At 31.1% G+C, this 27,343-nt stretch overlaps 1 protein-coding gene across 9 annotated transcripts in view; it reads left to right on the top strand.

Moving 5' to 3' along the window:
* Fer (FER tyrosine kinase) overlaps nt 1-27,343 on the top strand; it is a 456,651-nt gene that overhangs the window by 206,238 nt on the left and 223,070 nt on the right. For 6 of the 9 annotated variants that reach the window (XM_046460091.2, XM_046460093.2, XM_046460092.2 and 3 more), the window contains 3 exons: nt 204-296; nt 8,218-8,421; nt 21,226-21,348. In XM_046460091.2, the coding sequence (XP_046316047.1) occupies nt 204-296; nt 8,218-8,421; nt 21,226-21,348 (420 nt within the window). Of the gene's footprint in view, nt 1-203; nt 297-8,217; nt 8,422-19,394; nt 19,528-21,225; nt 21,349-27,343 lie in introns of those variants that run through there. The other 3 variants (XR_009228307.1, XM_058584320.1, XM_058584321.1) reach the window with 3 other exon arrangements.

Here is a 27,343-nt window from a genome sequence, read left to right as displayed (position 1 = left end):
TCAAGACATTTATTGAGGGTTCAGGAAAGAAATTACTATAGAGTTTATATGAACTTGGTTATTTTTTGTCCTTAATGTCAGAAAGTTTATATTGACTTAAGTGGAAAACTTGATGGATAATTGTGAATAAATACATAAATACAAAAATGTGTATGTATTGGCTAGTTTACTATTGTTGAAGGCTTGTGTCTTAATTCCTCCAGGAAAGAAAAGAGAGGCTCTCCAAATTTGAATCTATTCGTCATTCAATTGCTGGAATAATTAGGTCTCCAAAATCTGTACTGGGCTCCTCAGCAGTAAGTAGAACTAACTCTGTGTGCTATAGTTGTTGTCTATCTTTTTTCATTTGTTTGTAAATTTATAGTTATAAATAGAAAGATAAGAGCATAATTTAACTTTTAGTATGCATATGATTCTGTATATATGTCTATACTAAAACATCATATAACATTGATATTAGGAAGACAATATCAGTGGATCCCCCTTATTTTCAGGGGTTACATTCCTTACTGTATGTATCCCTACTGGATGTATGAAACTGAGTAGTATCAAACCATGTATGTATTTTTTCCTATACATAACTATCATAAAGTTTAATTTATAATTAGGCACAGTAATAATAATTATAAAATAGAACAATTTTAAGAATATACTATAATAAAGCTATATGAATATATGGTCTGTCTCTTTCAAAATATCTTATTGTACTGTACTCGTTTTTCTTTGTGTGACCTTGTAAGATGATTTAATACTATAATTGCTTTTGGGAAACTGAAACTGCAGAAAGTGAAACCATGTATAAAGAAGGGACTACTCTATTAGAGTCTTCCTATACTATAGATGAATGATTATGGGAACATTTTATGTACTTTGGAGCCTTACTAGAGGAATAATATCAACAAATTTCTTGTGAAATAATACTTTTATAATAGAGATTACTGTATATGTATTTTTTCAGTTTAAGTGTTCATATTTTTATGAACGTTTTGATTATAAAATTAAAGTCTGATATATTAAACATTCAAACCTAGGTCTGGCATGTGACAGAGGTAGTGGGATAGTAGTTATCTCTGGAAAGAGCAATTTGGTCAACCCAGATATGCTGTGAACAAGTACATGGAACTTTTTCTCTAAGGCATTAGCTTCCTATTTGAAGAAGGTTTTCCCCTCAAATATACAAGTAATTGAGTTATTGAGTTTTAATGTGAATGTGAATATTTCATGTGTTAAGCATGATAATCCAAGATGCATAACAATTCCAAACTACTCAAGTTTTAAGTATAGTTTATTTTAAGTTTTAAATTTAATTAAGTTTTAAATATAATTTATAACTTTTGTTCTTCTCTGCTATTTTTCAGGGTGTGCTAATATGGTAAAGGCAAAAATAGAAAAAAAAACCTTTTGGTTATTTTAAATGATATTTTTCTAATTATGAAAGTCTTAGAAAACTTGCTAGGTTAGCATAGTTGTTTGTTTATTGTGATATACTTCACATAACATTCACATTTTAAAGTGTACATTTAGTGTTTTTTTTAGTATATTTTGTAATATGCTATATTTTGTAATCACCAATACCATCTAATATCAGAATATTTTAATCCTGTCAGAAAGATACTGTATACCTGTTAGGAATTTGTTTCAATTTCCTCTTGCCTCATCTCCTGACAGTTAGCTATCTGCTTTTCGTCCTGTGGATTCCTATGGGTATGCCTCATGCAACACATGGGCTTTTATATCTAGTTCTTTTCACTTGTTATGTTTTTAAGGCTCATCCATGTTGTAGTGTATGACTTCATCCCATTTTTTGACCAACTAGTATTTCATTAATGGGTTTATCACATTCATCAGTTGATAGAAGTTTGGGATGTTTCCACTTTTTGGCTATTATCAATGTACAAGTGTTGTTTACATGAACAGATATTTTTACTTTTCTTGTGTGCATACCTAGGAATGGAATTGCTGAGTCATATGGTAATTCTAACTTAAATTTTTAAGAAACTGTCCAATTGTTTTCCACAGTGGCTACTACATTTTACATTCCTACTAGCAATGTTCTAATTTCTCCACATTCTTGGCAAAACTTGTTATTTTCTGTTTTCCATCTTTTAAAATATAGGCAACCTAGTGGGCATGTAGTTGTTTATTTGCATTTTCCTAATGACTAATGATATTGAGTGTTTTTCTCATGTACTTACTGTGCACTTGTATATGTACTTTGGAGAAACATAGGAAAAGGAAATTGGAGTTAATCGTAATAGTATTCTTACTTGAATAAGGTCTTTGTCTCAATGTTTTTGACAGTGGAGCTACCTTTAAAGACTAATGGAACATTTACATAGGTCTTTATGAAAGGAAGAACATAACATAGATGATAGATAAATTTGGATTTAACTCTGTGTTTGATGTGATAAATCAAATCTTTAATATTTGTTGTCATTATTAGGGTAGCATTTAAATATGTTATTTTAGCTCCAAACATGTGCTCTTTCATTCATAATACTAAAGGAGTATAAACCATTATCAGTATCTCAGAGCACTGAGACCAACTTCACATGCAGTTCTTCCCATTTTCAGAAGGTTATAATTTTGCATTGAGAATTCTCAGTGACTGCTTCTAAAGTCAATGTCAGTGCTGTTAGATTATACTGGCTGGCAATCATGAGTGTCCATTTTAACAGAAAGTCATTCAAAACATACTATGCTTAATTGTTCCAGTCATGTCAAGAATACTGCTCTTTTTCCTGGACCATCCTTTTACTAAAAAATTTCTATGATGAGTGACTGAGCAAACCCCTTGTTTCATCTTACAATCTCTTGTGAATATTGGTTGTTTCACTGATATGGTGAGTATATAATAGTAGCACTATATTCTTAAAATCAGATTAGAACACATTTTAGTTCAAATGACTTGTTCTTTAAACATCAGAAGAAGTATTAAATTATGCAACTGTCTTCTTAAAATTCATTTTTTCTATAGCATAAATAAGATTTGCTTGGTTACTTTTCAGAAAATTATAATTCAGCTAAGTTTAAGTTGTATATCAGATAATGTTGTATAATAATACTTGGCTTCCACCACTGACAGAGGAATGTGATTATTTTCATGTGTAGCACAAGCCACTTGTATTTTTTAGCATTCACCTTTGAGTCTAGCAGAATAACCTGTGCTTCCTCTATCAAGACATATTAGATTTAAGTTAAATATTATACATTTTAAACCTTGATTGTCTTGTATTGTTTATAAGGTCTTCATTAATTCCCCCCATCATTAAAATGTAAAGAAGTAAATAACAAAGAAAATAGTGTTTTTGCTCCCATAACCAGATTTTCCTGTATAAGTTAGTCATGTTTATGAAAGTTTATTCTCTGAATTATGAATTATGAATCACTTGCATTAACATACGCAATTTTCAAGAAGGACTTTTTGGGATATTTCCAATATTTTTACTCTGAGAGATCAAATATGTTCTTGTATGTGTTTGCTCAAATGTTTAAAGTAATTTGCACAGATCATGTTAGACTGATACTGTGTTCCACACAGGCAACTCCAACTTGAAGATAAATGTTTAAATTTACTGAAATATGATTGCATACTGATTCATTGCAATGATCTGGTAATAGTTTAAGTTAAAATGTATAATACAAAATTAGCACTGAATTCAGCTATTTGATGAAAATGTGTTGATATTGTGGAATATTTTATACATAAAATATTTGAGCTTAAAGAAAAAATACTTGATCCTTAAAAAATAAGACTAGCAAAAATATTACAAAATGATAAAAATGACAGAGAATGAATGAGAGTCACAAGCACATTCATAAAGTGCACAAAATTAATAAAAAGAGAAAAGAAAGTAATTACTGATAAAGTAAAGACACTAAGTAAGTTGGAAAAAAGAGATATTGAAAAAAAGATATTGAAAAAACAGACCTGTTACTCCATAAATGAATTCAAGAAAAATATATTTTGGTGAAGATAGTGTCTATTATGAGAGACCCAAGAAGGTAAACAAAAAGGCAATACAGGAAGCAAGTTGTGGAAGTAAAGTAATTTTGAGTTTGGCTTAGTTGTCTTTCTTTGTTTAATAAAGTTTCAGAAATATTTATATTTGAATGTTAATTTATGGTTCTATGTAATTTTGTATAGTCACCATTCTAGGGAACAGTGTTATTATTAGCTTACAACTAAACAAACTCAAAATCTTGGGTATTAAAAATTGTTAATTAAGAAATTTATGAAGAAGAGTTTTGTTAGTTTCGTTGTAGAAAGTAAACATTAGATAAAATATCTTTGTTTTGGTTAATAATCTCAGCACAGAAAAATTTATTAATTCTATTTTTTAGTGGTAACAAAACCTGGAATGTGTTGAATTACAGTCCTTAGTGCCAATCAAGACAGAACCACTTTCTAGTTAATTTTTATGCCATTTGGCCTGATTGCAGATGACCCTGAAGACCCAAATTTGTATTAAATTTTTTTTCATTGTCTTAAAGTAGTAAATAAATTCAAACTATTTAGAAATTTGGGGGAAAACTGGGAGGAAGAACATTATTTCTTTTGTTTTTATTTTATATAAATTTAACAGTTTGTTTTGAACTGTCAAACTCTAAATCATTTACTTCTCCTAACTGTGGTTATATTTCCCCTTCTCTGAAAATAATTTTTGCTACCATCTTGCATGTTCCTATTCAATAGGCCAGGTGTTTTTCACCTTTGATGATTCTCTTACTTCAATTTTATGACATTTGATTCTTCATCCTGTCCTAAAATTCTCAAGTTATATAGTGTTTTTAAATTAAAGGGGTCTTATGGAATTTTTGAGAAATGTTTGGAATTCTACGAGTCAATTGTATATCAGAATATTACTAAACTAGATTTGGAGTAATTTATTACTTATATATGAAGTTAATTAAATTTGTGTAAGAATAGAAAAGAGAATTGTGTCATTTTGTGGTTATTCAAAATACATTAAAGATTTTAAAAATGTGTTGATATTTTATTCAACTTGTTGAAGCTTGGTAAGAGATATACTTATATATTTTCCATGCTGTTTTATTCTAGTTTTTGTTTTTTCTAATGGTTTATTTGGGTACATAATTTTAATGTACAAACAGACTTTTTTTTTTTAACACTTTTGTTTGTGCCTCTCAAAAAACAGCTCATCTTATCATGAGATAAAGGCATACAAATTTTTATTACATACTTGACATCTAGCCTGAACTATGGTAAGGAGAAAAGATGACCTACCTTTTCCCCTGGGAGGAAAAAAACCCAAAAAACAAAAAACAACTTTCATTTTATAGTATTGCCTATTCACATAAATAAATCTTTTTATTTCATTAAGCCAATATGTTTTTTCCTGGAATATTCTTTCAGAATAAGACCTGGGGAAAATAACTGACTAGATGAGTAGTGTGGTCAATCAGGAAAATTCATCTTATTAAGTGTAACTTATTAACTGAATTAGATTAATTATAACTTTTATAAAAGTAGGCTTCTTAGCCTCTTATATCTTGGCAGAAATCTCTGGTAACTTAACCACCAATAAAAAATTTTTCCCCACAGAAGATTAGAAAGATGAGATCTTTGCGATAAAAAAGACTTTCGTTTTTGATAACCATTGTAAGTTCTCATCATGCTGGATTTAGTTGCTGATACATCCTATATTCTATTACTATCAAGATTGCAAAGTTGTATTATAATTTCACTGAAATCATATTAATAAAAATGTCCTTTCCAGTGCTTCCAGAAAAGTCTTTGAAAGATCTGATAGCCCTAGGCAGAGGATATGTATGTATACACAAACTTGATATACACCTGCAAGCTACATCTCAAAGTAGTATTTTCAAGGAAATGGAGAAAAACAGATCTCAAACTTCCTAACCCCACAAAACTAATAAACCCATAGAACTGAAGTGTCATCATTGTAAGATAGCAATATAGGCTCCTTTATACTTTTTAAAAAACAAACAACAGAAAAAAAAAAAAACACAAAAAAACCCAAAACCTGAAACTTAGATATTTTTTCAGATTGATTTTTTCCCCAAACATATTTATCATCTTCAAATCCTTATATGAATTTCTTGAACCTTAGATGAGCTTTTATACTTCAAACCACTTTTCAGACAGTGAAATCTCTAAACTCTGCATTTTCCCTGTTCTAAATAAATGTACACTTCGATGGAAAATTTAGCCAAAATAAGACCTCAAGAATATGACATCCTTGGGTGTGATGCTTTCCTATTATGTAGAACTCCTTGAGAGAGAGAGAGAGAGAGAGAGAGTGAGAGCGAGCAAAACAAGTTCTTTGAAAATATGTTACATTGAGTTTTTCATATTCAAACAATTTTGCCACTAAGAAATCTTAGAAATATTTCTCTTATAGTAAAAATTTTTATGCTGATTACAGTTAGATTCACTGTGATGTTTTAAAAAATAAACATCTGATTCTTTTAACTACCTTCAAGAATTAAAAGCTACTAGTAGCAATATGCAAAAAAAATAATTTTGGTTAAATGATGCATTTATTTTTTAAAATATGGTTCTCTTACTTCTTATAGTTTTGCCTGGTTCATTATTAAATTTGTTCTCTAAGCGCATTTGGGGGATTACATTAAAATTTTTAAAAATATCATCTTTATCATAATTACTACTAAAAAGAAAAAGGGTTATTTCATTTATTAAAAAGTTTCCATGTACAGTCACACCCTGTATATATTTTTTTTTAAATTTGAAACTTTCATAAGTAAAAACCAAATGTATACTTTTCTTTAAGTCTATTTGGGTACATTATCACTTTATTTTGTATGTATTTACTTTTAACCAATAAAAGAGTTCAGGATAATGTGAAATGGTACTTGTATTAGTGTTTTGGGGTTCTTTGGTGGTACCAAACAATGGAGAGTTTTCACTTAATTCAAAGACACCATACTTTGGTCATGCATCCAGTTCATAATATCAGCTCATAAAACCTATATGCAAATACTTGGCTTTTATTTATTGTGTTAGTCAGCTTTCCATCATCGTGACAAAATGCATTGTAAATAAAAAAAACTTATTAGAAGATAGTGTTTATTTTGGCTTATGGTTTAAGAAGTTTCATTCTGGGGTTGGTTGACTCCATGGACTTCAGGCCTATGGCATCACAGTATATCTTGGCAGAATCACTTAGTGAAGATGCTGTTCACTTCATGTCAGCCAGGAAGCAAAGAGAGAGAAAGAGACAGGAAGGACCTGAGGTCTCAATATCCCTTCCAAGGAATGCCCCCAAATGTCCTAGCTTCTGATTTTCCTGTTTATAAATTACTTTCTCACGAGGCATTATGCATATTGTATTTTGAGAATCTTTAGAATGGATGCAAATTGTTATACCTTACCCATAAAATGTTCTTACCATCTGCATCAGTTTAGTTCCTATGGATGAATAAAATATAACAACAGTACTTTTTACTTGTGATAAGAAAATGTGTGATTGTATCTACCATCATTCAGTAAAAATTCAAGGAAATATAATTACCTCTTAATTATATGTACTATTTTGGTATTAACATTTGACTTCTAAAAGAGTAGACAATTTGCTTTTCCTGCTGGGTCCCCTGGTTTTACACTGGGTTGTAATTGCATGTTAGTGGTGCGTTTTTCCCTAAGAATTTATCTGTCATTGCTGAATGGAAGCAGGACCAGCTGTGTGGCAGAGGTAATGGTTAAGGAAGTCCCATCGGTGAGAAAATGCACAGGAAGACAACTTTAAATTAAACTGAGATGGTGCTCCTGAAACACATGACAAGGACAATCTACAGCCTATGTGGTCAAAAGATAATTCCACAAAAAGAAATAACTTTTAATTTAAATTAAAATGAACTTGTGTGTGATAAATGTGTCTTCATAATTTCTCTGGTTGTTAAATTTTAATATATAGATTTATTTTATGGCAGTGAATATGACTGTAAATGCTAACTCTGAATGCTAATATTGTATTGTGGTAGATCGAAAAACCAAAAGTATTGAAGGATTGTATTTATGCTAAACTTCAGCACTGATTCTCCAGAAGATATTTTCTCTAAACATTATAAAAATTTCAGATCATCATATAGAATTTTCTATTGGTAAATAAAAGGGAGGAACACATGTAAAAAGTATTTATAGATTGCTATGAATTTTACCAGGACAAAAATCACTGTTTTCTCTAATTTAGTTTTTAAAAAATGTTTGTTCAGCTTTCTGATGTGATCTCCATAAGTGAGAAGCCCCTGGCGGAACAAGATTGGTACCATGGTGCAATTCCCAGAATAGAAGCACAAGATCTGTTAAAGCAACAAGGAGACTTCTTGGTGCGCGAGAGTCATGGGAAACCTGGTGAATATGTCCTTTCTGTATATTCTGATGGACAGAGGAGACACTTTATCATACAATTTGTTGATGTACGTTTTCAGTTTAGTTCATATGTATATTTTGATGTAGTTTGGAGTATAATTATAATATAATAATGAATGGTTTGCGATAAATGCCTATAATACTTAAAGTTTTGCACATAATTTTTTCTAATTTCTTAAATATGATGCTCCAAAATTAATTAAAACATTAAGTCCTAATAAGGAAATATTTATTTTAAGTATTTTGCATTAAAATGAACTTTATACATTTTAAGTAAATTTAAATGTATCATATTTAAAATATGTTAAATTTGAGCATTAAAAGTATTCTAAATTAAAAATAAAAATAATGTTAATATCATTATTTTTCTTTTTTCTAAGGAAACTTAAAATTATGAAATGTATACTTTTGAGATTGTCCCTTGAAATTTCTTTGAAAATGGTACCATGAGAAATTTTTAAGAAATATAGTATTGAATAGTGGTAATTACATTTCTTAATGCATGGGACAATATTACTTGACAATATTGGTTTTGTCATTAAGAATTATGATTTTTCCTTTATATATAATGCTTTTTGGTATTAACATACAATAAACAGAAAATAGTGAAATTTCAAAAATGATCCATTCACATTGCTAAATTATCATTTTTATCGTTATTATTATTTGGTACTGGGGATTGACCCCAGGCATGCTTTACCACTGACTTACATCCCCAGGTCCTTCTTTGCTTTGAGGAAGGGTCTTGCCAAGTTGCTGAGACTGATCTGGAAGTTATAGTCCTCCTGACTCACTCTTGAGTTACTGGGATTACAGGCATGTGCTGCCATGCCCAGCTAATGATAAATTGTTTTATGAAAATTTTTAAGTATTGATAAACTACTTTATATATTTGTTACATTTCCTTTGCTGAGCATTAAACAGATGAAGAGTAAATTCAATTTTTTTTTTGCTTAAACCTTTTGAGAAATTTTTAATGGCAAGATTTTGGTGTATGAAAAATTGATTCCTCTATTTGTTATTTTTTGTAATATTTTTTATTGTTCCTTTTTAGTTATACATAATGTTTGAATTCATTTGGGCATAATTAAAAGGCATGGAATATAATTTGCTCAAGTTCAGTTCCCTGGATTTCCCTTCCCTCCTCCTTCTCTCCTGCTATTTACTTTCAGATTTTGGGGGAGGAGTTAGGTTTGTATCTTGTGTATATACATGATGGTGAGATTTACTGTATATTCGTATATGCACACATTTCTCTGTTCTTCCCTTATCCAATCCCTTCTCTCTCCCCCTCAGTCACTTCATCTAGTCTTTCTTCTATTTTGATGGAATCCCCCCTGCCCCATTTGTCATTTTTCACTTCATTATTTCAAATGGCAGGCATTTTCAAGATGTGATACTAATTGATTTATGGAAAGATCAAACTATGAAAATTAAATGAACCTAATAGAGTTTTAGGTAACTTAGTAACTTATACATCTATCCATATGTACAAATATATGTATGTTTATATATATATGTATATACAAACATGTATGTGTGTGTGTGTATGTGTGTGTATCTGTGAGGTGAAATTCACGTGTCATAAAATCAACCATTTTAAAATGTATGATTCAGTAGCATTTGGTGTATTCACATCTAGCAATTGTAGTTAAATAAAAATGATGGGCTGGGACTGTAGCTCAGTGGTCGAGCGCCTGCCTCGCACGTGTGAGGCACTGGGTTCGATCCTCAGCGCCCATAAAAATACATAGATATTGTGTCCAACTACAGCTAAAGAAATATAAAAAAAAAGAAAAAAGAAAATGAATACCATTCAGATGGATAAATGAAACAAGTCTATTGAAGTATGTAGTGTAGTTGTGAAACTGTTTGTGAACTTTGCATAATATTCAAACCTCAACTGGATAATCATGCTTGCCCTATTTCATGTGTCCAGCCTAATTTTTAAGAAACCATACTATTTCAAAGATTATTATTCTTTGTTTCCTTGGAAAATTGTTTGAACTGTATGTGCCTTTAAGGTTATGGATGTAGATAACCTACTCTATTACAATTTGTGACCATATTGGTAATATAGAAGGAAAGATCATAGGTAAAGCCAGTATAAACTAATTAACTACAATTTATTTTCTATTTTCTAAACTCTAAAAGTTATAATTTTTGAAATAAATCATACATTGAATGTGAAATATTTCTCTTATTACCACTTCTAGTTTGAAATGTAGCTATACAAATTTAAATTAATATTTTTAGAAACAAAAAGGAAAGGGAAAACTTACAAAATATAACCTATTTTAATATTTTCCTTTAAATATAAAACATTATTATAAGTTCACATTGGAATATTTTACTTGATTTCTTTCTGTTTGTAAAATTTTGCAAGTATCTCTATTAAAGATGTGAAAACCTGTATTTCCTTCAATTCCTCAGGTTTTCTACACTTAATTCTATTCTAGTGAGCTCTCACTATGTAATATTGAACTCTTCAGGCAGTTAAAAACCAGAATTTAAGGTAATATAGACAGTTTTGGTGGAGTTTTCAGGCCTTTTTCATTTTGTGCAGATGTATCTTCCATAAGCTAAAATTCTATTATTGCTTTCCTCATATACCTGTTGCCTAGAAGAAGATCAATAAATGTAGGTATTTTAACAGAAATTTAATAGGTGTCTATTAGATCCTAGTGAAGGAATTCATAATGTATTGTTAGATTTTAAAAGCTGTACATAAATGAGGTGACAGATGTCTTAAGGGAGGAAGATGTGAAATAAATGGGATTTTAGACAAGAGAAAAAGTAACAAATAGTGAAATAATGAAAAGAACATTGATGTTGGAGTCATATGAGAGTTGACAGTCCAAGCTCTAAACTTCACATCATTTGTGGTTTAGGAAGTAATAACAGTAATATCTTGTAGCATTTTTTTGTGAGAATTATATCAGTAAATATATACTTTGCAAGATGTTAAATGCTATGCAACAATAGGAATTTTTATTATTGTTTGATGACTTTTAGAAACTATACAAATATACTTTGTAAGAAATATCAATGTAATTGAAAAAGTTCATTTGAAGTTTTTTTTTATTTTGGTTCCTATGGGATTTATTGGTAAAATTTAAATATTGATAAAAGTGTTGTTTCAGAATTCATGTATTTTCAGATTCAAGACATTCTCTGACTCACAAACAACAGTGTTTATATAGCAATTCCACTATTAATTAGTGCCTAGAGTGGCATTTACTCTAGAGCTTTATTTTGTCATGGCTATTACTGTTACAGTTTTTACATGGCATGAAACTATTTGCATCCTGTGAAAATTATAATTGATGAAGATGGACTCAGATACTTTTAATATTTGTATTTTACTACTCTAATTGGAAATATCTGTTTTAGCTAATTCTAGCAAGAGGTATATTATTTTCCTGACACTACCGATATTAATTTTGCAAAACCTGGTATTTTAAGCACATTGAAGAATTTCTGGCCAGGCACCATGGCTCATGCCTATAATCTCAGTGGCTTGGGAGGCTGAGGCAGAAGGATTGAGATTTCAAAGCCAGCCTCAGCAAAAATGAGGGGCAAGCAACACAGTGAGACCAGGTATCTAAATAAAATACAAAATAGGGCTGGTATGTGGCTCAGTCAGTGGTGGAATGCCCCTGAGTTCAATTACTGGTATCCCCCACAACAAAGCAAAAAAAGAATTTCTGAGTTTCTGTGTATTTTTAGTATTATTTGTAAACCTATTGCATAGTTACTAGCCTCTCTACTATTGTGCTTAATGTAAAAACATGTTCATAGTTTGTATCTAAAGTTGCATTTTTTGTGATAAGGATTGATAGATGTTTATAGAGATTCAAAAACTTTTATTTTATTTCATTTTAAAAGTAAATATATAATCAAATCTTTGCCTTTACCTAAGAAAGCAAAAATATATGTGATAAACAATACTTTAAAAAGAACTTAGGAAAGTACCAATTCATATTTCTCTAATTAATTTATCCCACACTCATTTCCTAAAGACCCAGTTTTGCAAAGTACCATGTTGTGACACTTAAGGAAATGAGACTGAAAAATGTATGCCTTTAGGGGCTGGGGTTGTGGCTCGGTGGTAGTGCGCTTGCCTAGCACACATGAGGCACTGTGTTTGATCCTCAGCACCACATAAAAATGAAATAAAGGTATTGTGCGCACCTACAGCTAAAAAATAAATATTTAAAAAATGTATGCCTTTATTCTCAGTGAGTTTAAAACATAGCAGGTGAGGCAGTAGTATAATTTGTGAATAATTACAACAACAAAAAGCAAAAATATAACTTTAGGGTTGACTGATTGAGCCATTAAATCTAGATTCATATATAGTGAAGAATTAAAAATATCAACATAATGCATATCTTGAAATAAGAATATTTAGCTCCATTTCATGGCTTTGTTTATTTATTCATTAATTCAGGAAGTACTTTGTGAGTATCATGTAAGGCCCAAGGATATGGGCCAGTAAACAAAAGCAACACAAAAGGAAAGGTGACAATTATTATGTGAAATTAGGAAGCTAATTAAATATGTAAAAGAAACATTAATAGATCTTAAAGGAGAGAGAGACTGCAAAATTAATATCTGTAATAGTAGTTGGGGGATTCAACACCCCACTTTTATCAAAGGCAGATTATCCTGACAATATCAACAAATAAACATAGGATTTAAATCATACTAGACCAAATGGATCTTAGAGACATTTACAGAACATTCCCTCTAATAGCTACAGAATATGCATTTTCTTAGGTGCACATGAAAACTTCTCCAGAACAGATCATATGTTAGGCCATGAAACAAGTCATATTAAATCTAATAATAAATTTTTTATAATTCAGTTAGCTTTATTTACAACAATAAATTGAAATTAGAAATCAACCACAGAAAAAACTCTGGAAATAGTATGAATCTTTGAAAAGTAAAGGACATGCTCCTGAACAAGCAATAGGTCATTGAATAAATTAAAAGAAAAATTTTAAAGTTTCTTCACTTGAAAATGGAAACTGAGCATGTTAAAACTTACGTGAAAAGCAATTCTAGGAGGGTAGTTCATAGCAGCAAATGCCTATATCAAAAAAGTAGAAAGATCTGAAGTGAAAATCTGATAATACATCTTAAAGAAACAGAAAAACATGAACAAAATTAGCACTATATTTCACTGGATAATTGTTACAGATTTCAGCCATTTTTCCCCCAAAACATTGCAGTGTAAACATTATGTAAAACTTATTTTTTTTAAATTGTGCTGGTATTACTTAAAAATTATTTATTACTAAACTGTCTTTGGTGCTTGACTAGGATACACAGAATACTCATGAATATACCTTTAAATTGAGTAATTCAAATCAATGTACATCATTTCTTTGTTATAGGTAATGGACATTTTTCTGGTCTGAAAAAGAAGTTAACACAATAGTTGTTATTGATTTGTACATTGTAGTCAAAATATGACACTTGAGAAGAATTACTGTAGTGTTGCAAAATATGGCCTCATAATGTTTAATCTTGTGCCAGAGAATTCTGTGCCTCTGTCATTAGTTTCATTATATAATATGCCATTCCTAAGAGCCACTCACCTGGGTGTTCTAAACAAACCACACAAGTTGGTTTTGGGAAAGATACAATACACAAATGTTGAGAATTCCAGGCTCCTGGCTCACAGTGTGGGAGAAGACAGACGCCCTTCCAAATGACAATCATGAATACATTGCTGCTCAGTTACCTTTTAAGTGACCTGGTAAACAATTATACCACATGACAATTACATGATGAAAGGTTATGAACCAATTTTTGGACTAAAAAACAGAATGTGACAATTAGAGAATGGTAGTGATTATGTGGTGAAATACAGTAAAAGGAAAAATCATACAGTTCAGAGGAGAAATAAATGAAAGGAAATGAACAGTTGCTTTTTTGAAAAGAGAAGCCAAATTGACATTTAATTAAACTACTAAGAAAGGAGTTGAATAAATAGAATCAGAGATAAAAATAAAAACATTACCATTGATAGCACAGAAATACAAAGGATTATTAGAAACTATTATAAATGACTATACAACAACAAATTGGAAACTGTAGAAGAGATGGATACATTCCTGGATATGTACAAACTACCAAAACTGATTGTGAAGACAGAAAATGTGAACAGAAGGAATAATAAGGAATGAGGTTGAGTCAGTAATAAGTAATTACTTTTATTAAAGTTGACTTGAATAAAATTATTAAATAAAATAATTTTATTAATATAATAACCATTTAAACAAAATGATTATTTTAATTACTTTTTTCTTTTTTTCTGTGCAAGAAAAGCCTGATGGCTTCACTACAGAATTCTGCCAAACATTTAAATTTTGGCAACTTTTCTCCGACTATTTAAACAAATTGAAAAGTAAGGAATTCTTTGAAACTCATTCTTTTCTGCCATCATTACCCTGATGATACCTGAGAAGGGCACACAATAGAAAGAAAATAATAGGCCAGTATCCCTGATAAACATTAAAATGTGAAAATCCTTAACAAAATACTGAATATTGAATCCTGAATTCAACAATATATTAAAAGAAAATCATTCACCATCAAATGGGGTTCATCCCTGGAATGCAAGAATAGTTCAACATACACAGAACAATTAATGTGATACACCTAAGACACTAACAGAATAAAATTTAAAAAAAAAAACCTCCATGTGATCATTTCAATAGGTGTATAAAAAGCATTTAATCAATTTCAACATTCCTTTGTGATAAAATCTCTCAAAAGATTAGAAATGGAAAGAATGTACCTCAACAGAATGAAGGCCATATGTGACAAACCCACAACTAGTGTCATACTGAATTGGGAAAATTGAAAGCTTTTCCTTTAAGATCTAGAACAAGACAAGGGTACCCATTTTCACTACTATTTTATTCAACATAGTATTGGAAGTCCTAGCGAGAACAGTTAGGCAAGAGAAAGAAATAAAAGACATCCAAATTGGAAAGGGTAAAATCAGATTGTCCCTATTTGTAGATTACATGATCTTGTATAGAAGACCCTAAAGACTCTACTAGAAAATAAAAAATAAATAAATAAAAATTAAAAAGCAGGCTAAAATAGCTACGAAATATCTTAAAAGAACTTTATTTTATTTTATTTTATTTTTTTTTAAAAGAATCCTATTAGTACTGGTCAGCTTTGGTCAAGGTGCCCTAGATTGGTCTTGGCAACGGGGACTTGAAAATCTGATGTCATCCTGCTGTCAGGCAAAAGACAAGAGGTTGACTCAGATAAGACTCTGAAAACTTCTGTGGGATCCCGAATACAACTGAAGTAAAAAAGAGGCACAGTTTCCCTCTCTTTTCTGAGAAGAACCTTTCTCTCCCTTTAGACTATCCCCCTTTCCCTATTCGTTCAATAAACTCATTCTTGTTACTCTGAGAAAAGTAATAAACATAAAATAGAATAGAATAAAATAAAATAGCTACAACAAAATAAAACAAAGCACAAAACCCAAGAACAACCTAGGGACAGATTTAACCTAGAGGTAAAAGATGTATATAATGAAAACTCCAATACGTTGATTAAATAATTTGTGATTAACCTGGGCAACATAGAGAGACCCTGTCTCAAAAGAAAAAAAAAGTCTGGATTATTTCTATCATATTAATAAATCACTGTAGAAAAAATTTTAAAAAAACAAGTCCATCTGTATGTAAATCCAACCTCAGTTCAACTGAGTTAGAAGAGATTTTCAGAGATCTGTTGAGATAAAATAACATTTGGAATTCTTAGTGTATAAAGAAACAAGTCCTTAACAATTTTTAAAAAATTATTTTAGTTTCAGATAGACAAAATATCTTTATTTTATTCATTTCTTCTTTTTTAAATTTAGTTTTAATCAGTTATGCATGACAGTAGAATGTACTATGATACATTATACATAAATGGAGTGTAATTTCTCATTTTATTAGTTGTACATGATATAGAATTGCACTGGTCGTGTAGTCATATTTGATTCATTCTACTATCCTTCCTACTCCTATATGTCTAATTCATCCTACTATCTTTCCTACCTTCAAACGCCCCTCCCTTCACTCTCCTCTACCCAATATAAAGTAACTCTATTCTTCCCTAGCTCCCCCACCATTATTGTGAGTTAGCATCTGCACATCAGAGAGAAAATTTGGTGCTTGTTTTTTGGAATTGGCTTCTTTTACTTAGCATGGTATTCTCCAGCTCCATCCATTTACCAGCAAATGCCATAATTTCATTCTTTTATAAGGCTGAGTAATATTCATATGTATATATACCACATTTTCTTTATCCATTCATCTGTTGAAGGATACCTAGGTTAGTTCCATATTTTAGCTATTGTGAATTGAGCTGCTATAAACATTCATTTGGCTGCATCACTGTAATATGCTGATTTTAAGTCCTTGGGGTATAAATCAAGGAGTAGGATGGCTTCTGAGGAATTTCCATCCAACTTTCCACAATGGTTGCACCAGTTTGTAATCCCACCAGCAATATATCAATATATGAGTATACCTTTTCCCCTACAACCAACATTTATTGTTACTTGTTATTCTTGATATCTGCCATTCTGACTGGGGTGAAATGAAATCTTAGAGTAGTTTTGATTTGCATTTTTCTAATTGCTAGAGATATTGAACATTTTTTCATATATTTGTTGATTGATTATATTTCTTCTTCTGTGAAGTGTCTGTTTAGTTCCTTAGTCCATTTATTAATTGAGTTATTTGGTTTTTTTTGGTGTTAAGTTTTTTGAGTTCTTTATATATCTTGGAGATTAATGCTCTAATCTGAGGTACATGTGGTAAATATTTTCTCATATTCTGTAGGCTTTCTCTTCACATCATTTTTTTCATTTGCTGAGAAGAAGTTTTTAGTTTGAATCCATCCATTTATTAATTCTTGATTTTATCTCTTGCACTTTAGGTGTCTTGTTCAGGAAGTAAGATCCTAAGCAAACATGGTGAAGATTTGGGCCTACTTTTTCTTCTATTAGTTACACGTTCTCCATTCTAGTGCCTACGTCTATTTATTTACTTTTTTGTGGTACTGAGACTGAAAGCTAGTGCTTCTTATGTGCTAGGCAAGTACTCTACCACTGAGCCACAACTCTAGCCTCAGTCCTTAACAATTTTAATGAATGTTTTATTCTTGATCTTTTAGGTACTTAGGTAAACTTTATAAACACACAGTCTTAGCATTTTTAGACCCATTACTGTATCTTCATCTTTAAGAAATTGCATTAATCAGTTTTGCACTGTTAAGATTTTCAGAACTTTACTGACATCAGCGTGATTGCTTTAAAAAAATTAAATTTAAAATTAGATATGTTCTTAAATTAAGAAAAGGAAATTAAAATCTCCACTATTTTATTCAGTAGTTTTCTAATTATAGAGCTACATTAGAATTTTGTATCAGACATGAGAGCAGAGGCTGATTTGAAATTTCATTCTGTATGAACTTTATCTTATTATTTACCTTTCATCCAACACTGTACTTTGATGTCTTGAGTGTGAGTGTGTAAGTGTGTGAACTTCCCAGGATCCTTTTCTATGTTTTCTTATTTGTCTCTTTAACTTTACAGCCAGTGCATTTCATTTATCCACATAAGTTTATTAATACAAGCAATATGTGCCATGCACTATTCTGAACCATGGGGATACTATCCTGAACAAAATATGTGAATAAATTTATCACCTGATGAATCCACATTCTAGAGGGGGATATAGACAACAAACAGACAAATAAGTAAAATATATATGATGGTAGAGTTAAATGAGATGTATATAATGATGGTAATAAGTGATAATTAGGAAAAGGAGATAGAAAATTAAGTGGGGATGGGAAAGCAGGTATTGACTACTGTGTACAGTGGCCAGAGTAAACCTCACTGAAAAGGTTACATTTGATTAAAGACTGGAAAACAGTAAGGGAGCTATTACCCACATGGCTGTCAGAGGAATTAATTCAAGCAGTAGAGGAGAGAGCCTGAGGAAGGTGTAAATGTGGCAGTTGCAAAACAAAAAGGAAGTGAAAGTGACTGGAGGGAGGTTTATAAAGAGGGGAAATAGAAGAGGTAAGAAAGACATTAGGGAGGATTTATATAGGATCTGATAGGACATGGTAAATAAAGAATTGGCTTTTAATTTTATTCATTTTTGTTTTGCTAAGACTTTGGCTTTTATTCTGAGGGAAATGAAAATGTTGAGCAAAGCCCTGACTGCTGTGTTGAGTTGCCTAAGGTTGGAAGGGGAGAAATGGTGTATTTGGGTTTAAATATTGGTGTGGTGGTTATTATTGTTTCATTTCATATTATACTTCTATGACCTGATGCATATCTTTGTTTCTAAATTTCATATAAGAATGCCTTCCAGGGTAATCCAGTTATTCACTGATAAGAATTTTTTTTTGAGAAAATGTAATTTATATTTGAATATGACTTGAAAGTTTTTTTCCCCCTATATATCCATATTTAGAATAGCTTTGTCATCTCTGAGAAGATCCAGAGATCATCTGTTTCACCAGTGAGTAATTTGAGACACTGAGAGCTCTTGCTCAGTGTAAAATGTATGAATATCTTCCATGTGAAATATTCTTAAGCATCAGAGCTCATATATCAAAGCTGGCCTGGCTGCTTCGTACAAAAGTTCTTTAGGCAATTTATTAACAACTACTCTGAATTGACTATAACACAAACTGCCTTGAGTTTAAATATATATGTAGTTAAATAGTAAACTTTTCCCCCCATCTCCTTAATGTGTTTTTGTTCCTCAACTGATAAAACAGATATGTATGTACATTTAGGTTTTATATAAATTAAATTCTGATGAGTTAAATCTTTATACCATGGAAAAAGAGCTTTGAGTTTTTAAACTTTAAGTGGAAAAACAGTTCCAGTACTGCAAATAGTATCAAATTTAGATAGTTTTCAATGTTCTTATCTCTGTCTTGTTTTTTTTTCCTTTTCTTTTGACAGGACTTTATCATTGAGCTATATCCCCAGCCAGCCTAAAAGTTCTCATTTTTTATATCCTTTTTACCTGACACAACATAATTATACAGTATGATAACTAAATGTATGTGTACCACATGTAATGGTTAAATCAGGGTAATTGCATTTCTATCTACTTAAACATTTGTGGTTTTGGGGGGAGGCGAGCCTTCAAACTCTTCTCATTCTTTATAAAACATATATTAATATTTGTAAACTATAGTCACCTTAACATGCTATAGAGCATTATAATTTATTCTTTTTATATAATGTATTTTGATACTTGTTATCCAGCTTCTTCCTCTTCCCCTTCCCCATCCCCTTCCTAGCTTCTAGTGATCACTATACTGCTCTCTAATTCTATAAAATAGGAAGTTTTTATTTCTTAAAGTTTTCTTTAAATTGTACACACCCATGTCTGTATCTGCATTTATTTGCTACATATGTTCGCATGGACTTTTTGTGAATAGTCAGAAGATTTTATTACATTGTATCATAACTCTTCTTGAATTGAAAAATATGGCCAATATGACATTTTTAGTTGCTATATTTACTGCTATGAGTTCATCCATGTAATGGCCTACCCACAAGTCAAAATTGTCTTAATAAGCTTTGGGAAAATGCTACTTACCCGGTGATCTGAAATAAAAATATGCTAAAATTTGAGCATGTTGGTATGTGAAGTTTTGTCACTGGTACATTATATTTCTTCCTTAAGAGTGCATGAGTCAAGTAGGTGGTGCATACCTATAATCCTAGTAACTCAGAGAAGCTAAAGTGGGAGGATCTCAAGTTCCAAATCAGCCTCAGCAACTTAGCAAGACCTAGTTCCTTTTTTTTTTAAAAGAGAGTGAGAGAGAGAGAGAGAGAGAGAGAGAGAGAGAGAGAGAGAGAGAGAATTTTTTTAAATATTTATTTTTTAGTTATTGGCAGACACAACATCTTTGTTTGTATATGGTGCTGAGGATCGAACCCAGGCCACACACATGCCAGGCGAGCGCACTACCTCTTGAGCCACATCCCCAGCCCAAGACCTAGTTTCAAAACAAAAAATAAAAAGGGTTAAGGATGTAACTCAGTGGCAGAGCATCCCTGAGTTCAATCCCAGTACAAAAAAGAAAAAGAAAGTGCATAAATGAGTGTTTTTGGTAATAAATACCATAGCATAGAAAAGCCAACTAATTACTATGTTGATAATAAATGATCAGGGATTCAAATATTTATGATTGCATTAGTTACACGTCTTGAAACTTTTGATATGATTTTTAATAATCCAAAATTTTATCAAATGGAATTATCTGTAGATATATGTTAACATATTTTTTATTCCTTAACTTGAAAGTATTGTAAGCTTTGTTTCCTTTGGTTATCATTTTGACAAAATGCATTTCAGGTCTGTTAGTTTTTTTTTTTTTTTTACTCTTAATATATATATTTTAGTTGTTGATGGACCTTTATTTTATTCATTTATTTATATGCATTGCTGAGACTCAAACTCAGTGCCTCATACTTGCTAGGCAAGTGCTCTACTACTGAGCCACAATACCAGCCCTTTCTTTTTACTCTTAATAAACTTGAATTGGGTTTACTCAGTGTTAAAATTAATGTTTTCTGTCAAAAGGTTGATATTGGAGCTTTAGTTATCCATTTAAAATTTTTACCATCTTAACTAGCTTAAGTAGATAATCCAGTAGTGTTAAGTGTATGCATGTTGTTGTGTTAAATGTCATTGTTAAATGGAACTGAATTTCTGATGAATGTAGTCTTTCTGAAACAATGTCTTCATATTTGTTTTACCTTATTGTTCTGTCTCCAGAATCTGTATCGATTTGAGGGCACTGGGTTTACAAACATCCCTCAACTAATAGATCATCACTACACAACAAAACAAGTCATCACTAAGAAATCAGGTGTAGTTCTGCTGAATCCTATTCCTAAGGTAAGTGTGCTTATACACATAATGTTTGCTTTAAAAGAATGCTTGGTGAGTTAACATTTTCCCTGGTAAATAAAGTTCTTAGACCATGTGTCTGAAACTCAGAAACAAAAAGGTTTTGTGCATACCACTACCAGTATACCAATACAGTTGAAGTAAGTATAGGATTTCCTTAATTTCTTTTTTTTGGGGGGTCGGGGGTGGTGGGTATCAGGGATTGGACTCTGGAGTACTCAACCCACATCTCCCATCTTATTTTGAGTTGCTTAGTGCCTCGCTTTTGCTTTTGGGTGAGACTGGCTTTGAACTCAGGATCCTCCTGTCTCAGCCTTCTGTGCCGCTGGGATTACAGGCATGCACCATTGTTCCCAGCTGAATTTCCTTAATTTTATAAGATGTTTGCTAGGATATAATATCTGAATTTCTCTCTCTTTGTTTTGCAGTTTTTCTTGAAAGACTTGAGGCTTTTCTTTAAGTTTTATACTTTGAAAGCTTCAGGTTATAAAAGACTAAGTAATGTAGACTTGAGTGATATTCAGCAGTTAGGAGTAAATTAGAATTTTACCTTTAGATGTGAGGTTTCCAAGATACTGGAATTTTTAAAAGCTATGCTACAAATTCAGCAAATCATAATTTCCCTGTGTAGAGCCAGATAGGTAGGTGAGAGATTGCTTTAGGTCACTTTTATCTCTAAGATCTATCAAAGAACTCCTTACTTTCATGTGATATACACGAGATTGGTTAGGTAAGAAATGGGTGTAAGCAAGGTTTGTATTTTTAAAACAAAACCTGTGGGGACCAGAACAAGTGCACTGTGGAGCTGACTTAGCCTCTAAGCACCTTCAGTGTTCAGAAATTATGTTGGGACTGGTAACTTTTTTTCCTTTGGCAACTGTCTGATATGAAGAACAGCATAGAAATAGGAAAGTCTCAAAACTTGATGGATAATATTTATTGATTTTTATAGATTAAAGGATGGCTTTAATTTTGAAATACATTCCAGTCCTAAGAATGCTGTTACATAACACAGATTTAGGGACTTGAAAAAATAATTGTTACATTTTTCTGTTGTTAATCTAGAAAATAATGTCCATATTTAAACTTTATTATATTGCTAAGTCTTCACTGAGGGGCTGAGCTTTAATAGTTCTTTCATAGAAGATTTTGATAGTTGGTTGCTAAACATTCTAATTCTATAGTTTAAGGACTTGACATTCTTATTTTTTTAATATTTATTTTTATTTATTTATTTTTTTTAGCTGTAGTTGGACACAATACCTTTATTTATTTATTTTTATATGGTGCTGAGGATTAAACCCAGGGCCTCACACGTGCTAGGTGAGCGCTCTACTGCTGAGCCACAACCCCAGCCTAGGACTTGACCTTTTTGTATAATTTTTTTAGAATTGCAAAGTTGTTTTATTCTTTGTTGATATTTTCCATTTAATTATAGAAAACCCCATAAAAATTCTCTAATCTGGAACAGGTTGTGACATTTTTTTCTAGAAAATAAAACTAGTTTGCTAGCATTTTTTTTGTTTATGAATAAATACTGTTTTTCACAGAATTCCCATATCATTTTATGTCAGAGTAATCTATTCTCATGGTTTCATTTATTATTTATAAATTAATAACTAGTAAATTTATATTTCTAATGCAGCATTAGCTTTCCCCAAACTCAAGAATTTCCCTAACTTTTACCTCAAACTCAGTTTAACATATTTAACTCTAAAAGTTGTTCTTCTTCATTTAGTAAGTGGTGCCACAAAATATCCCAGTTCTCAAAAATCATAAACTGATGGGTCATCTTTGACATCTTCACCACTGCTTCCCTCCCTAAGTGGTGGGAGTTTTATAGTGTTAATTGCACATTTGGAGTATGACCTCAATTTCATTAAATCCTAGTGTAAATCAAATTCGGTGCAAGAAGATACTTTTTACCCATGTAAGGTTAACAACATATAGAACTGGGTTTTCGAGATATTGATATCCTATTTCACAAGCCAACCAAATATTTTCACTGTCTAAAGGTTTAGAAAAGTCTCAAGTTGAGGGACCAAAGCTATAATAGAGAGAAATAGCAATGCAGATCTGGGCATGGGTATGAATACATAATTTCAAGTGAAACAGTACCCCTCACTATATAAAATTTTCTGTGAAATTAACGCAGATAATGGATTAGATTTTATGGACTATTACATGGTCAGTTATTATCTTTTTCTCCAACCTCCAACACTGTGAAGTTGATTATCTCATCATTTTATAACACTAGCTATGAAAATAAATGTATGCTGGAAGCTATAGAAGATTAAAGAATTATATACGATTGTTTTACGAGGTAGAAACTTAAAGTTTCTACCTGACTATTAAGTTGATTTAAAGTACTGGCATTTGAAATATGGAAATTATTATCTCAGTTCATTATAAATATTGTTAAACATTTGATTTATAAAGAATCATATTACTCTTTTAAAAGATAATCACAATGCAGAGGTTGTGAAAGTTAGATAATTTTCAATTATGACTGAAGAACAAATTGATATGGATTTTGTTATGGTAGTATTTATCTGTCATATATCTTCCTTTGAAAAGTTATTTGTACTCTTAAAACCAAATCCCTTTCTTGATTTAATTTGTGTAAGAAGTTACTATCTATGACCATATAATATGCTATAAATATCTAATTTTCACCTTGTTAGACTTCATTTTTAGCCCACATAAAGAATGTTATTTTGCTTTGAATATAATTTCCTATTTATTTCTCTTCCCATTTATTTTTTCTCTTACCCATGAAAATTCAAGTTTATTATTCTAATACTGACAGTGACCAAAGTAGTCTCTCTTATATTTATGTCCTTGTGAGTATTCACTCAGAGGTACATGAAATAGAGCAATCAGAGGTGAAGAATTTACCTAACTTTAACACAGTAATAATGCTAGTGAGTGCCCACACTATCCATTCTTCATCTTCCATGAACTGATTTTTCCTACACTGCCTCCTAGAGCCTGTGTGCAGATATAGAAGATGGAAAATATTGTAAGCAGGGCATATTGAAAACCCATTATAATTATCCTGGGATTAGCAAACATAAAGGACATGCATATGGTCTGTTCTTTACTTAGTTCAGGTTCTGCTGAAATATCATTTATCAGACAGGTCTTTGCAGAATGCCACATATAAAATAGCACATTCTCTTCTTTCCCCTTTTAAAAATTTCTATGTGTCATGGTTATGTTTATCTACTATTTAATGATGTCTCTTTTTTTCAATGATATCTTTTTAATTGTTTACCTCCCAAAAGTGAAATGTAAGCTCCATAAAGTCAGCATTATATTTAACAATTACTGCAGCCAAGTTCCCAACCAGAGAGTGCTGTACCAGAGTAGGTATTCAATAAATATTTGTTGAAAAATTGAATGCATTGAGCAGTTGCTGAACTTTTGAATTCCTCTCTGTCAAAAGTCCCTCTCTCCCTACATCAACAGTGCTAGCCTTTGAACCCTGGTTCTCTACCATGCTAGGCAGGTCCTGTCTCACTGAGATATACCCCCAGATGCCCACTGGATTTTTAATAAATCTCTATACAAGGAAAATCATTAAACTCGAGTATTGTGTGGACAGAGTTGAGATTTGAGTTAAACTTAAGGTTTGGCAAATATGTGTGAAAGAAGGACATCTAGTTTAAGTTTAACATGTAAATTGCACTATACCAGCTTTGTTAAATTAAGAAGTTTTCAGATTTAGCTTTTTTTAAGAAAAAAAAATATCTATCTGATTGGAAATTAAATTTTAAAAAGTTCATGATTAAATGAAGATCAGTTAGGCAGAGAGCCATTAATTTACTCCTTAGAAGCTTGAATCAAGTAGTTGTGACTTTTTATCAGAATTTGGTGTTGATTGTGAGAATATTAGAGGCATATTTTTGAGAGGAAGTAAATCTGTATGTTTGTGAATGTATTATGTTGTTATTAGGAGACAGGTTTGTGGTAACAAGAATTTATAATCATACATGTGCAAAAACAGTTATGATTAAGTTCATATGATTAGGAGAGGAGAATTGATCTTAAATTAAGTTCTTTATTCATATTTTTAGTTTCAGATGACTTAAAGACTACTTATTTTACTTTATATTTAAGTAATATAGCTTGCCTCTTCCAATATTACTGTTTAATGGTTTTTATAGAAACTTATGATAACAGTTTTTGATATGCTGAAGTCTTTTTAATATAAAGCATTATGAAATCAGAGACTTCCTTTTTCTTAAGTCACTATCCATTTCCTTAATACATTGAGATTGATTGGGTAAATTTTAAAATAATTTAAAAGTTCAGTAAAGAAAGAAGAACTGAAAACATACATGAGCCAGTGTTTTCCCATGAAGTAGATATTTACCTAGGTACCCACTAGTACCTAGTACTCAGTCTGTGCTGAGCAGTGTTCGGTATTATGACAGAATGCAAAACTGCTATGAAAATAAACTAGGATAAAGATATAAAGATATAATGAGGGCCCAGGTTAGGTATTGTGTGGTGTGTGTGTGTGTGTGTGTGTGTATGTGTATGGGATAGTTACTGTTTTTAAACATTATGATCAAAGAAGGCCAAATGTATTTTGTGCAGAGATGTGAATCAAATAAAGAAGTTATATGTGTGGTTATATGCAGGGATAATAATGAAATGTTTTAACAGTGTAGTATGAATAAGAAGCTATTAGATGAGATATCAGCTGTAAACAAGTGGTAGAGCCATCCATGTGTTCAGTGGTGGAACATCTCTATGTGTACCTGGGGAAAGAGTTCCTTGGTGTTATGAGGAACTGCAGAGGCTACTGTGCCAGAAACAGTGATTGAAGGAAGAGTGATGGGAGATAAGTACAGCTTTGGATTAATTTAATAACTAAATATATGCTGTCTTAAGAAGTTAGTTGTTTATCATGGAGTCTAAGAAATTTACTTCATTTGAATAGAAACTTAGAATAAAATTTTATAAGTTTACATAGTGAGTCTCATAAAAACATTAAACAGTAATATTGGAAGAGGCAAGCTATGTTACTTAAATAGTGTGTAAATATTGAAATTTACTCCCATAATAATGGGAGTGAATTTCAAGGGAGCATTTATTTTGAATGTAGCCAAATAAGTTGTAGTCAATTTCATGTTTTTAGTTTCTGAGAAAATTTTTTTCAAGTAATATTATTTTTGAGGCATCTAGCTATCTGTACTTTTGCAATTAATTCTTTTATGCTGTCATTTATATGGATTTTTAAATGTATTTTTTAGATATAAATGGATATAATATCTGTATGTTATTTATTTATTTTTTGTGGTATTAAGTATTGAACCTGGTACCTCATCCATGCTACACAAGTGCTCTGAGCTAAACCCCAGCCCCATTTATGTGGAATTTTTAAAAAAGCAGTGTGTGTTTAAAATTTGAAAAGAGATGAGAGTGATCATTTTTTAGCCCTTGATAATAAGATTATTAAATATCATGTCAAATTAGATTTATATTTGTATAAACCCATATTTTGGAAAAATGTTTTGAACTAGAATACCCACTGTTAGGATTTCTATTTAATTGACTCTTTAATATCAATTAATTAGGTCTAATGAGAGTGGAAGAGCACAAAAAAATTATAAGATAGTCTCAGTAAGGGAATTCATCAGAAATATGGAAATTTCACTGTAAGCCTCATATTTGAGCAAAGATAATCACATTTTATATTCCAGTTTTCTCCACCACTAGCAGCACTATGTTAGGTAAGTCAGCTTTCTAACTATCTGTATCCTACAGTAACTCCATTTGAAGTTGTAGAGATCATGTGAGAAAAATTTATGTAGGTGTATATTAGATAAGAGTATACTTTCTCACTTAAAAACTTTTTTCAACATGCAGAAAGAGCCTACAGAATGGGAGAAAATCTTTGCCACCTATACCTCAGGTAGAGAATTAATCTCCAGGATATGTAAAGCACTCAAAAAGCTCAACATTAAAGAAA

The sequence above is a fragment of the Marmota monax genome, unplaced genomic scaffold (assembly GCF_021218885.2).
Source record: "Marmota monax isolate L192 unplaced genomic scaffold, Marmota_monax_Labrador192_F-V1.1 WCK01_AAM20220418_F8-fsc00006, whole genome shotgun sequence".
Lineage (NCBI taxonomy): Eukaryota > Metazoa > Chordata > Mammalia > Rodentia > Sciuridae > Marmota > Marmota monax.
The sequence above is the reverse complement of the archived record's forward strand: the minus strand, read 5'-3'. Positions and strand labels throughout refer to the sequence as shown.